The sequence below is a fragment of the Oryctolagus cuniculus genome, chromosome 1 (assembly GCF_051225735.1).
Source record: "Oryctolagus cuniculus isolate XC-2025 breed Fujian yellow rabbit chromosome 1, ASM5122573v1, whole genome shotgun sequence".
NCBI lineage: Eukaryota > Metazoa > Chordata > Mammalia > Lagomorpha > Leporidae > Oryctolagus > Oryctolagus cuniculus.
The window spans coordinates 21,522,728-21,535,617 of record NC_142867.1 but is presented as its reverse complement, the minus strand read 5'-3'; the positions used below and the strand labels follow the sequence as shown (position 1 = coordinate 21,535,617).

Genomic DNA, 12,890 nt, shown 5'->3' with positions numbered 1-12,890 from the left:
AGACAGGAGGCCTCCATCCCACGGTCGGTAGTCAGCACGGGCCCACCCGGATCGATTCCATGGTTGTTTTCAGTCACTCACTGATGCGTACGAAGGCGTGTCCCCCCTGTATGCCTTGGAGCATGGCAGGCACCAAGAAGCCTACAGGCCAATCGCGTTATGCTTTTCATCCATCCATCCATCCACCCATCCATCCACCCACCAATCCCCACTCACCTACCCACTTAACTCATTCATTTGCAAACATCATTGAGCTCCTCTGTGGATCAGAGAACCCCCCCCCTTTTTTTTTTTTGCAGGTGAGCGTCATTAGTAAATAAAACAATGGCCCCTGCCCACTTGGAGTGTAGGTTTTGGAGAAGGAGACTGAAAGTGCACAACACACCTAAGAAGTGAGTGAATCACGTGCCGTGGTGGAGGAGACTCGTGCTCTGCGAATGACAGGTGCAATGGGAGGAGGACGGCACTGCCGCCCCGGTGGGGAGCAGGCTGTGAAACCGGTGGTCGTCGTAGCTCCGGAGAGGGGAGATAACATTTTCTTTTGAAAGGCAGAGGGAGAGAGATCTCCCTCTGTTGGTTCACTCCCCAAATGCTTGCAACTGCTGGGGCTGGGCCAGGCTGCAACCAGGAGTCAGGAACTTGGTCTGGGCCTCCCACGTGAGTGGCTGGGACCGAAGTACTTGAGCCCTCACCCGCTGCCTCCCAGGATATGCTGGGATCGGGAGTGCACGGGGGGCTGGAGGTCTCCTTGTCAAGTTGTGCTTCCTGCCCAAGGCTCATCTGCTTCAGCCTGCTCTCCAATCATGGCCTCCCCAGACACAAGAATAAATGAGTCTCCCATCTGCGTTAGTTGGGATCTCCTTTCCCTAGTAGTTCTCAGTAGTGGGTAGGAACTGGAATCACCTGGTGATCCTGGTAAAGTGCGCAGGTCCGGCCCCCCACCTGCTGCAAAGGGCCTGGGTCCCTCACATCTCTGAGGCCCCAGGTGATGCCAATACCTGGCTCCACTGCACGGCTCTCCCCGGGCAGGCGTTGCTAAGCCCTTCTCTGGAAAGGTGCAAGGAGAGGCTATTTGAGGGCATGGGGAGCTCCTGGGGAGAGTCCCGCTGGAAGGGAAAAGGTGGATCCTGTTAATTAATTATCCCTCAAACCACCTGTCCTTAAAAGTAGAACGTGCAGGCCAAGGCGGCGAGTGAGCTTAGCGAGAGGAGGGGAGCTGTGGAGCAGGTCTCTGAGCCCTGGCGGCCAAGGACAGTTTACTGGGCCACGGATTTTAGACTAAAGAGACAAGGGTGAGTACGGGGTGGCAGGGTGGCACCGCTAGCTGGGGCACGTGCAGTGAGACAGGAGTTTGGGCCAAACACTGCCTGGGGCTCTGGGCCCCGGGAGGGTGAGGGTCCTGGTGGGTTTAGGAGGTTTGTGGATCCCCAGTAGTGAGTGCCAGGTTTTGAGGGTATATGCATCATTCCAGCAAGGGGTCTCAAGGAGGGGTGGTAAGGGGCAGTGGGGTCTGGGCTTAGCTGCCTGGGGTTTAAGCATTTCCCACACAGATCCAGTTTGTGCCATTCATTTTGTTCCTTGGCGTCTCTCTACAGTGAGGCTTAATGGTGGTGCTGTCCCAGGAGAGCCAGTTTGAGAATTAAGTCAGGTGGTACCTATGAGGAACCCGGACCCGAGCCTGGCTGGAGGCAGTGCTGATCCAAATTTATTTATTTATTTTTAAAGACTTTATTTGAGAGAGAGAGTTACAGACACAGAGATGGAGAGACGGAGAGAAAGGTCTTCCATCTGATGGTTCATGCCACAGTGGCCACCAAAGCCAGGCGCCAGGAGCTTCTTCCGGGTCTCCCACACAGATGCAGGGACCCAAGCACTTGGGCCATCCTCCACTGCTTTCCTAGGCCATAGTGGAGAGCTGGATGGGAGGAGCAGCAGCCAGGGCTCAAACCAGCACCCATATGGGATGCCGGCACTGCAGGTGGAGGCTTAGTTTACTATGCCACAGCGCAGGCCCCATGGATCCAGATTTAGCTGTTGATGGTTCTAGGGGACTTCAGGAAGTTCGGGGGGGAAATGGAGTTAAAAGATACGTTTATTGTGGTGCAAAAAGTGGTTTTGAAATCCATGGATGATTTTTTTCATCACATGCAAAATTTTCATAAACTTTTAAAAGACCCCCTCATAGGCATGGGTTTCAGATGCCTTGGACACCAAAGCAAGACTTCACTTTTTTTTTTTTTTTTTTTGACAGGCAGAGTGGACAGTGAGAGAAAGAGACAGAGAGAAAGGTCTTCCTTTGCCGTTGGTTCACCCTCCAATGGCCACCGCGGCCGGCACACCGCGCTGATCTGATGGCAGGAGTCGGGTACTTCTCCTGGTCTCCCATGGGGTGCAGGGCCCAAGCACTTGGGCCATCCTCCACTGCACTCCCTGGCCACAGCAGAGAGCTGGCCTGGAAGAGGAGTGACCAGGACAGAATCCGGCGCCCCGACCGGAACTAGAACCCAGTGTGCCGGCGCCGCAAGGCGGAGGATTAGCCTACTGAGCCGCAGCGCCGGCAAGACTTCACTTTTCATTCTGTTTTCCACAAACCTTGGCGAGTCCCTCATACAGTATCCCTGCCCTCCAGCACAGCTTTGCTTCCATGGTTTCTGTTACCCGGGGCCATCTGCAGTCTGAGAACATTAAATGAGAAACTGCAGAAGTACGCAACTGATAAGTTTTCAGTTGTGCGCCATTCTGAGTGGTGTGATAAAAGCTTTTATTACGTACACTGTCATAGCTGTTCTACTTTATCTGTGATCATTAATCTCTTGCCGTCTCTTGTAAGTCGTCTTTAATTCTTCTGTGTATTCCAGGCATATAGTAGTCATCTGCAGACAGTGCAGGGAAGAGAAACAGAGGTTATGTAAGGGACACTCAAACACAGTTAGGGACAGACGTTTGGACTAGCGGTTGAGGCGCCAACTGGGACTCCTGCTGGATTTGAGGGCCTGAGTTTGACTCCCAGCTCCACTTCTACCTGTAGCTTCCTGCTAATGCAGACCCTGGGAAGCGGTGGTGATGGTGCGAGTGATTGGGTCCCTGCCAACCACATGGGGACTTAGAGTTCCCTGCTCAGCTGCAGGCCCAGCCCGAGCCGTTGCAGGCATCTGGGGAGTGAACCAGGGATGGGAGCTCGCTCTCCGTATGCATCTCCCTCTCTGGCTCTCTCCCTTTCCCTGTCTCTCTGCCACTGAGATACTGACAGGAGGCATTACTTCTGGTACTCTACAGTCTGGTCGGGTAACTAGTCTACAATAACTGGTGATCTATTCTGAAATAAATGGAAGAGCATGTAGGATGCTAACACAGGGAAGTGATTGACGTTTGAGGAGGTGGAAGTGCCTGCTACCCCGATCTGATCACTACATGTTGCTGTAGGGATTTTCTAACCTCCGACCCCAGACAGCCACTGCTCTCATCTCCATCACTGCCGATTACTTTGGTTTGCTTGTCTCTGTAAGTGGAGTTTACAGGCTCTAATATTTCCAGTATCCTTCCCTCTGTTGGCCTTGGCTGTCACAGCAAACTACTCGCTCCAATAGTTAGTCTTCTGCAGTAAATCTAGCTCTCCAGGGGGAGGAATAGGTACTACTTGTTGAAACATTGGTCCCATGTTGGTCACAGGGCTCCAGGTTGGGAGTTTTATCTTTCAGTACACTGTGTTCAGGTTTCCACTCTTGCTGAAGTCAGGTTTTGTTCTGTTTTATTAAGATTTATTTATGTATTTATTTGAAAGAGTTACACAGTGAGGAGAGGCAGAGACAGAGAAGTCTTCCATCCGATGGTTCATTCCCCAATTGGCTGCAATGGCTGGAGCTGCGCCGAACCAAAGTCAGGTGCCAGGAGCTTCCTCTAGGTCTCCAACGTGGGTGCAGGGGCCCAAGGACTTGGGCCATCCTCCACTGCTCTCCTAGGCCCTAGCAGAGAGCTGGATCGGAAGTGAAGCAGCTGGGTCTCGAACCGGCGCCTCAAGCCAGGCTTTTAACCCGCTGCGCCCCAGCCCCTGTTCTGTTTTTTTTTTTTTTTTTTTTTTTTTTTTTTTTTTTTTTTTTTTTTATAAAGATAACCTTTTGCCTAGCTTGCTTTGTAGGTATTCTCTTTGTCTTGAATTCCGTAGCTTCACAATCACATAAGGGTAGATTTCTTTATTCCAACTTGCATTTGGTCTTCTAGAATCTGTGCTTTGGTGTCGGATTATCCAGCCTTGATAGTATAGTGTGTTCACTGTTTCTGCCCCCCCCCCCCATTTTTATTTCTGGACTTGAAATAAGTGTGTACATGCTTTAGACCATCTCATATCCTGTCTCCTGCTTTCTCTTGACTTCATGCTTCATTCTAGAGTTTCCTCTTCCAGTTTTCTCTTTAGCTGCTGCTAATTCCCACTAAACCCTTCCATCGAGGTTTTCCAGTTTTGGTTATTGCCTTTTAACTTACAGAATCTCTCATTTTCTTTCACATCTGATTTTAATAGCTTGTACCTTTCAACTCCTTCAACAGAAAAGCAGTCTTTTACAGTCTGTTCCCAAAGCTAGGCTTCCAGTGTCTGTGCTGGTTTTCTTATTCTGGTTACTCATGTACCTGGATAGTCTGTGTGCTGAACGCTATATTTGAAAATGATTCTTTTTATTTTGCATTTTATTTGGAAGGGAGGGAGAAGGAAGAGAAAACTGAGGGAGAGATGTTCCACCTACTAGTTCTTTCACCCAATGTCTGCATCAACCAAGGCTGGGCCAAGTCAAAGCCAGGAGCCAGGAACCGAATCTTGGTCTCCCACATGTATGGCAGAGACCCAAGTGACTGGGCCCTTCCTGGCTGCCTCCCAAGGTGTGCATCAGCAGGAAGCCGGAATTGGAAGTGGAGGCAGGACTCCATCCCAGGCGCTCCCGTGTGGCATGTGGGCTTTCCAAACAACAACTTAACCACCATGTCACATGCCTGCTCCTGAAAAATGACTCTTTGAGAAGCTTAGTCCTGAAGCAACGGCTTCTAGAATATCCACTGGCTTCTGCCAGGGACTTTGTGCCACCACAGTACAGGGTGCTTTTCATCCAGTTTCAGAACGTGAGACTCTGTGGCATTATGTGACGTGAAGCCAGACTGCAGTGCATGCCGGGACTGACTTTCTGCTTCATCCCAGGGCTAATGTGGGAGGTCTTGGTCTCAATCCTGGCTCTTCTGTGGAGCCCTGGAAGTTACTTGTTTTCTTTGTGCTTCAGTTTTATCACATCTAATTAAAATAAGTCTTCTCGTCTTACAGATGGAGAAACTAATGGTCAGACCACGGAGATAATTCCTCAAATGTCCTAAATTGATGAGCAGCAGCTATGTGATAGATCCTTGTCCTACCAGAGCTTCAATTTTGGCACTTATATTTAAGGACCTATTTTCCCCCAACACTTGACTTTCTTCCATGGGCATATAAAGGAGATTCTATCATTATGCTTGCCATATCAAGAAAGAATTTGAGTAGGGTTAGAGTATTGAGACGCAAGAGGAGGTTGGTGTCTGGAAGGAAGGTTGGAAGAGGAAGGCAGAGTTCTAAGGGATGGTGGGGAACTGGGAAAGTGACATTAGGAGTGTCCCAGTGTGAGTGACATACCCGTGAGCTGGCATGGCAGTTGAACAGCTGGATGGCCTGTCTCTCCTCCACTGCCCTTCCTCACCTTCTGCTCTTCAAGGTCTACCCCATGGCCTCATCATAGGGGCGGTTGGCACCAACTCGGTTGATCTTGAGATACTGTTACAGAAATCTGAGGCGGAAGACTCCCTTTGTTCAAATAGGCATCAGAGACAGTGGAGGATTGAAGTAGTTTATTACGCCAGTGGGCTCAGCTGGAATCATTTCCCAAGAACTGAGCTGTCGCTCCCCCTCTTCGTGGAGGAACGACACTAAACCCTGCCTAGGCTTCATATCCGAGTCACGGCACCATTATGTCGCTCCCCCTCTTCGTGGAGGAACGACACAAGACCCTGTGCTGTTCTTTTGTCTGCTCGGCCCTCCCCGGGTTTGCTGCTGGTTCTTCCCGGGTTGGCTACTGTCCCTTCCACCTCCGTGGAAGGGCGATTCCCCCTGGCCACTTTCCCCACTTCTGCGGGGGAGCGGCACACCGCCGGCCGGCTCTCTCGGGGGCTGCACAGGTGTTATTTGGATAGATGTTCCTGGTGCATGTTGTCTCTCTCCTCCTTTATAGTCCTCTTCCACCAATCCCAACTCTGCTACCCACATGCCGAGTACGCTGCTCTCCTCCAATCAGGAGCAGGTCCTACAGTTTATTGGTTGAACTGGAGGCAGCTGTGTAGAAGCTGTTTCCTCCTCTCCCAGCGCCATATTGTGGGAGAGCAGATGCATAGAATAAGTCTTAATTCCAGTAACTTAGTCTAGTCCGAGTTGCTCCCCACACTGAGCGACAATCCCAAGTTTTTTATATTGATAGGTTCATCAGCATCACACCTTAGCTGTTCCAGCATTGGTGGGTTTAGATTGCGGCCTATGTGACTTAGGACCACACTCCCAATGGCCTGGTATATTTGTAGAAGAGATTCCAGGGGCAGAGTTGTTAGGACAGATTTGTTTTCAGAAGCAGAACTTAGGACTTCTTCCCTCCATAGACAAGATCCCAGTGGGCAGCTGCTTCACTAGTTCATTGCAAACAGCCACTTTTCAAGGTCTGTGTTGGGAGGAGGGGTCTGCTTCTCTTTCTTTGTCAATGGTTGTGGCCGTATTTCCTCTACAACACTACTTCTAGCTGCCAGAGAACCCCTGAGTGCGTACTGGGAGGTAGGTGGCAGAAGACTGACGACTACTGAAACCAAGGTTATGTCCAAGAAGATTTGCAGAACAGATTGTTTACACTCCAACGCCATATGGCTTTGAGCTGAGGTGCAGGGGCATCGTGGCCTCTGTGGGTGAGGGTCACTTTCAGTGGACTCCCCCTTCCCCAGATGAAAGGCAGGTCTTGGTGAAGGTCCAGCTTCTAGGTCCCCTCCTGGCATTGCTGCGGGCTCACTTCTCAAAAACCACGTTTACCAGGACAATATATTTCTTCCCCTTACTTGCCCTGGCCCTCATCTTCTGCCGCTGACCTGCCTGGGGAGGCTGTCATTACAACTGCCTCCCTCCTCTAACGCTGACCTCCAGGTTCCCCACCCCATCCTGTTTCCTGTGTAGCTGGAGTCCCTGGCCGAGGGCTTGGTTATGTGGGATACCTAGCGGGACCTTGTTAACAGCAAGAACATCCAGGGCCAGACGTCGGAGAGCCTGTAATCCAGCTGTAACTAGAATTGCTGCTTAAATTCTGGGCTCCTGGGATGGGCTGACTGACACGGAAGAGCTGTCACACCTTTGATTTCCTTTGTTGTTATGGTGACCAGGACAAAGACACTCATTATGTGAGTCCAGCCCGGGAAGGAACCCCCTGGTGACTGCAGCTTTGTGCCTATTAGAGGAAGCTTAGCACGGCCATCTTGACCTGGGTGACGACCATCTTTTGGAAAGCCAAGTCAAAGGAATCCCACTTGGCCCCCTGACCAGCTCCGCATAGTACTCAAGTATTTTTGACAGACAGTGTGACCTACCTAGCTCCAGAGTTCGGAGCCCCATTAGGTAGACCTGTAACTTCTAGGAGAGGGAGTTGGAGCCAGATCAAAGCTTTTGCTTGTGAAACAAAGGATTAGTCTAGACATAAATGCTTATTTTGGTTCAATTTCCATCTCAATATGTTCTAACACTGGCGAGTGAACTTCTTTGTATCACTGTTGATGAAAATGTGGGATCCTAAGTCAAGACTTGGCACAGCTGTGTCCTATGGCTTCCATTTACCATTCCTCCATCTTCCCTGGCCCAAACCTCATTCATAGTTCATTTCTTCTTCACTGATTTGGTAATATCCCTGGGGGTGTGCCTGTCTTACACATCAACTATGTTGCTTACCTATGTGCTGGGCACTGTGCTAAGGGTTGACCTGGGAAGATACTGGACAAGTAACGATATTAAAAGTCATTCAGGAAATGTATAGGTCGCTGTGGGAACATCTCAGGCAGACTGAAAATAGCTTGGAATGGCTGGGCAGAGTGTTTTGCTGCTTTGCAGTGCAGGTGTCATAAACCTGTCAAGCAACAGGGTTCTATACATGTGGGAGGATGTTAGCATTGGTGGAAGGGGTGTAAGTCTAGATTTCTATAGAAAAGATAGGGGTCTTGGTAGCTGGTGATGTGAGGATTGTCTTAAAGAATTAAAAGCAGCTGTTTGCCTCCACTTTCCTTACCTCCTGGGTTCTTGCTATCTAATTTTTGTAGTTGATTCTTTGAGGTTTTAAAAAGCTGTTTCTTGCTATTTTGACTTCTTTCCAGAAAGAAGTTATCTGAATCATCTCAAGTTCTCCAAGTATTGTCCTGGGAACTTGCTAGAAATGAAGATTCTCAGGTTTTCACCCCAGAATCCAATCCAGGGGGGAGGCTTTGCCATCTGTGGCCTGACAAGCCCTCCAGGTGATCCTGGCTGCTGGTGATGGCCAGGGTTACTGGTGAGTTACCAGTAAGGCCCAAGGCCGCTGTGACAGCTAGTAGTGTGAAGGCATCTACAGAAAGCCGTGTGAGGTAGGAGAGAGGCTGGAGAGGCCGAGTACCTGTAGGGCCAAGGTGAAGGTAACCAGGTGTGAAGAAGGGCTGCTGTTCTCGGGCAGGCTCGGCAAACTTCGCCTGTCAAAGATGGGAGAGCAGGTGGGCAGCGTGGGCCATATCGTCTCTCCCAGCTCTTCAGCTCTGCACTGTATGGTAAAAGCAGCCACAATCAACACATACATAAAGGACACTGCTATGTTCCCAGTAAAACTTTAGCTACAAAACAGGGGGACAAGCTGGATGCTTTGGCCTTCAAGCAATAATTTATTTTTTTTTTTTTTTAAGAAAAATGATTCTGCTGGCACCACGGCTCACTAGGCTAATCCTCCCCCTTACGGCGCCGGCACACTGGGTTCTAGTCCCGGTCGGGGCGCCGGATTCTATCCCGGTTGCCCCTCTTCCAGGCCAGCTCTCTGCTGTGGCCCGGGAGTGCAGTGGAGGATGAGCCCAGGTGCTTGGGTCCTGCACCCCATGGGAGACCAGGAGAAGTACCTGACTCCTGCCATTGGATCAGCGCGGTGCACCGGCCGCAGCGCACCGGCCACGGTGGCCATTGGAGGGTGAACCAGGAGGAGGCGCCTGGCTCCTGGCTTTGGATTGGTGCAGCCATTTCGGGGGTGAACCAACAGAAGGAAGACCTTTCTCTCTGTCTCTCTCTCTCTCACTGTCCACTCTTACCTGTCAAAAAAAATTTACTCAGTGTTCTGGTTATTGTTTTGAAGGAGCAGAATCCCTTTTTGAATTCGGGACCCAACAAAGCAGGGGCCCCTCCACTGGGGCACAAGAGGAGTAGCCCAGGGTCTGCCTGTTCAGTTCTCCCTTTCCTTAAGGGGGTCCCCAAGGCTCTTCTTCAGCACCTATTCTAATGCCTCTAAAGTAGAGGGGTCTAGAGTCTGGGCTTGGGTCCACTTAAGCACTGCCCTTGCGTGAATGATTCCTGAACCCCCCTGAGCTGCTAACCAAAGGATGGGCTGGCAGGAGCGAGTAGACCAGGCTGTGATCACACCTGTCCCTGGTCGAGCCTGGACCTTAGGGTCAGGGAGAGTCCCCTCTGGTGTAGAACATGCTCGCGCGCTCTCTCTCTCTCTCTGCAGGTTCCAGCTGGCCTGCTGAGGCTAATACAAATACCTGGAGGATGAGTCACCGGCCAGACACCCCCACTGTCCCCCGTGGCCAGACAAGGAGCCAGTTCCTGAGAGAGCAGAGGGTCTGTACCGACCTTCTGGAGATGATCCGGCACTTACAGCAGTCCCTGAAGGAGCACTTTACGCAGCTGACAACCTGGCAAATGCAGGGGCTGTTGTCGTTGGAACAGAGGCACTCTGGAGCCATCTGTAAGCAGGAAGACCTCCTCGATGACCTGATGTGCAAGATGGTCAACCTGCTGGGGTCTGAGGCCGTGAGTGGCCTGGGGCTCCGCCCGCCTCTCCCTGTCCTGGATTCTCAGGCTGCTAACAGGGGTGTGCGGAGGGTATCATCACCTCAGCAGGCCGACCAGCCGGTTCCCCAGCAGAGGGACTCAGAAGCCACACTTGTCAGCCATGACCTCTCCAGCCGTGGAATCGAAATCTCTGTCTCTTACCACCTGGACTTCCAGGACTACGAAGCCTACCAGAGAGACAAATACCATAAAGTCAAGAACACCTTGGTAAGGACTGGGGCAGGGAGTACCCGAGGGCCCCAGTCACTAAGAGTCGCTGACTTCTGTGCCCAGTACTGTTCCTTTCACTCTTCACGTCCTATGGTGCCTCCTTGAAGGTAAGGGAACAGTCGCAGAAATCGGGTGACGTGTGCCAGAAAGTTGGCGAGCTGAAGGCTGATTCGCTTCACCCCCACAAGTGCTACCGAAATCCCAGCTCTTGGCCACTAGGAGCTAGTCACTCTGGTCACAGTGGTACGTGAGTTCCTTATGGAACGTGGCATAATGGTGAATGTGGCCAACTAGTGGGGAAATGAGCATTAAGAATGTGTCCAGGTGTACTGAAAGGATGCCTACTTTGGGTGTCTGAGCAGGTGTCTTAAAGACTGAACCAGAGCCGGCGCCGTAGCTCAACAAGCCTCCGCCTTGCAGCGCCGGCACACCGGGTTCTAGTCCCGGTCGGGGCGCCGGATTCTATCCGGTTGCCTCTCTTCCAGGCCAGCTCTCTGCTATGGCCCGGGAGTGCAGTGGAGGATGGCCCAAGTGCTTGGGTCCTGCACCCCATGGGAGACCAGGAGAAGCACTTGGCTTCTGCCTTTGGATCAGCACGGTGCGCCGGCTGCAGGGCGCCAGCCGCAGCGGCCATTGGAGGGTGAACCAACGGCAAAGGAAGACCTTTCTCTCTGTCTCTCTCTCACTGTCCACTCTGCCTGTCAAAAAAAAAAAAAAAAAAAAAAAAAAAAAAAAAACTGAACCAGCCAATCCTGGGAGGTGATAGTCCCCCAGGAAGGGGGAGCAGCATACATAGAAGTTTTCAGCTGGCGAGGGTTTGATGTGATTGGGAAGGAAGGCCCACGACGAGAGGGACATGAGTGCAATAGCAAAACCAAGGATAGCCACGGAGGGATGCGTGATGGTGATGGGGCATGCATGATGGTGACATGGTTCCCAGTGAAGGAGGCCCACAGCAGGTCTCTAGCCAGAGGGCAGAGGATGGCACAAGCCATGCCTTCCCTCCTGTTCCCATCCTCCAAGTGAGGTGTGGCCAGTGACCATCTGCTTTTCTGGGAGCTGAGTCAGTTGTCTCCATACTGAATCTCCTTCAGTAACCTGGAGGTCCCCATGTGTAAGGAGAAATGGCAGAGATGAGTACTAGGTAGGGCCTGTGGTGGTCAAGGGGTCTGGATTCTGGGGTCTAGCAGGTGAATCTCTGCCCATCACCAAAGGTCACACAGCTAGAACGGTACTGAACTCTTGCAAATTTCCTACTCAGGATCACGCAGAACCTTCTTCCCAGGAGTTGAGACAGTTCATGTAAAGACTTGTCTAATGTCTTGCGCATAGTAAGAACTCAATGACTGGTAGATAAACATAATGTAACCTTTAATTATCTATGGAGACTCTAAATGGGAGGAATTTGCAAGCTTTAAGACTGGATTCATGGAAAGTTTGCTAACACTTCAAGTTGTGAAACGCAGGTTGAAAAAGCCTCGTGGGGGAGTGAGATCTCTGAAGCAAGCCAAGCTGAGTACTTACTGATATGTTTGAAGGCGTCCATAAAGGGTGGGGCAAGAGGGCTAATCTCAGTTCCTTCCATCTCCAGGGCTTCATTAACCTTGGCACCAGTGAGAACAAACTCTGCACCTATCTGCTGACTGAAAGGGTGAGTTGTGTACTGGGCTGTGCTGAGCCTCGCCCACCAAGCCCTGTCCCCCTAGAATGTCTCTTGGCATGTGGTAGATGGAAGAGTGGGACACAGGAGTTTGGGAAAGGAGGGGAAGAGATACTTGTAGAACAGTACATCTAACTTCCCGGCCATGCTGAGTGTGTCTAAGGGTATTCTCTGGTTAAGTAAAGGTAGATAGGCTGCCTGTGGAGTGTCTACACTGGGGCGGTTATCAAATACTTCCCAGTGATGTGCCTATGGCACTTGTGTAATGTATGTCGAGAAGAAAAGAGCCGGCTGGCGCCGCGGTTCACTAGGCTAATCCTCCGCCTTGCAGCGCTGGCACACCAGGTTCTAGTCCCAGTCGGGGTGCCAGATTCTGTCCCGGTTGCCCCTCTTCCAGGCCAGCTCTCTGCTGTGGCCAGGGAGTGCAGTGGAGGATGGCCCAGGTTCTTGGGCCCTGCACCCCATGGGAGACCAGGATAAGTACCCGGCTCCTGCCATCGGATCAGCGTGGTGCACCGGCCGCGGTGGCCATTGGAGGGTGAACCAACGGCAAAGGAAGACCTTTCTTTCTGTCTCTCTCTCTCACTGTCCACTCTGCCTGTCCAAAAAAAAAAAAAAAAGAGCCTCCATGCATTAAGGAGCAGGTAACAAGTACACCTGTTCCTCTTCTAGGAGGCCAAGTACATGTAGACAAACATTCTTGCGTAAGTCAGGAGTAGGTAGACCTCTTGGGCTGGCTGTCTTCATGCTCTGTTTGTCACAGCTGTGCCGGAGTGACATGAACCGCATGGAGAACATCCTACTGCAATATCCGGATTGGAGAGGGCAACCCTTGTAAGTGACCTCTGAGACCGAGGGTCTCCGCATCCATGGGCACCTATCCTTGTCCAGGGGAGGACTCGCAGTGCCAAATTC

The 12,890-nt window shown here is 51.4% G+C and overlaps 1 protein-coding gene across 17 annotated transcripts in view; it reads left to right on the top strand.

Moving 5' to 3' along the window:
- The first annotated feature begins 285 nt into the window (after window positions 1–285).
- LOC100346860 (putative inactive 1-aminocyclopropane-1-carboxylate synthase-like protein 2) overlaps window positions 286–12,890 on the top strand; it is a 30,768-nt gene continuing 18,163 nt past the window's right edge. For 13 of the 17 annotated variants that reach the window (XM_089309217.1, XM_089309216.1, XM_089309215.1 and 10 more), the window contains exons 1-5: window positions 305–392; window positions 1,171–1,292; window positions 9,759–10,312; window positions 11,907–11,966; window positions 12,739–12,809. In XM_089309217.1, coding sequence (XP_089165343.1) covers window positions 9,800–10,312; window positions 11,907–11,966; window positions 12,739–12,809 — 644 coding nt within the window. In that variant the 5' untranslated portion in view covers window positions 305–392; window positions 1,171–1,292; window positions 9,759–9,799. Of the gene's footprint in view, window positions 393–1,170; window positions 1,293–9,758; window positions 10,313–11,906; window positions 11,967–12,738; window positions 12,810–12,890 lie in introns of those variants that run through there. The other 4 variants (XM_070071345.2, XM_089309197.1, XM_089309214.1 and 1 more) reach the window with 4 other exon arrangements.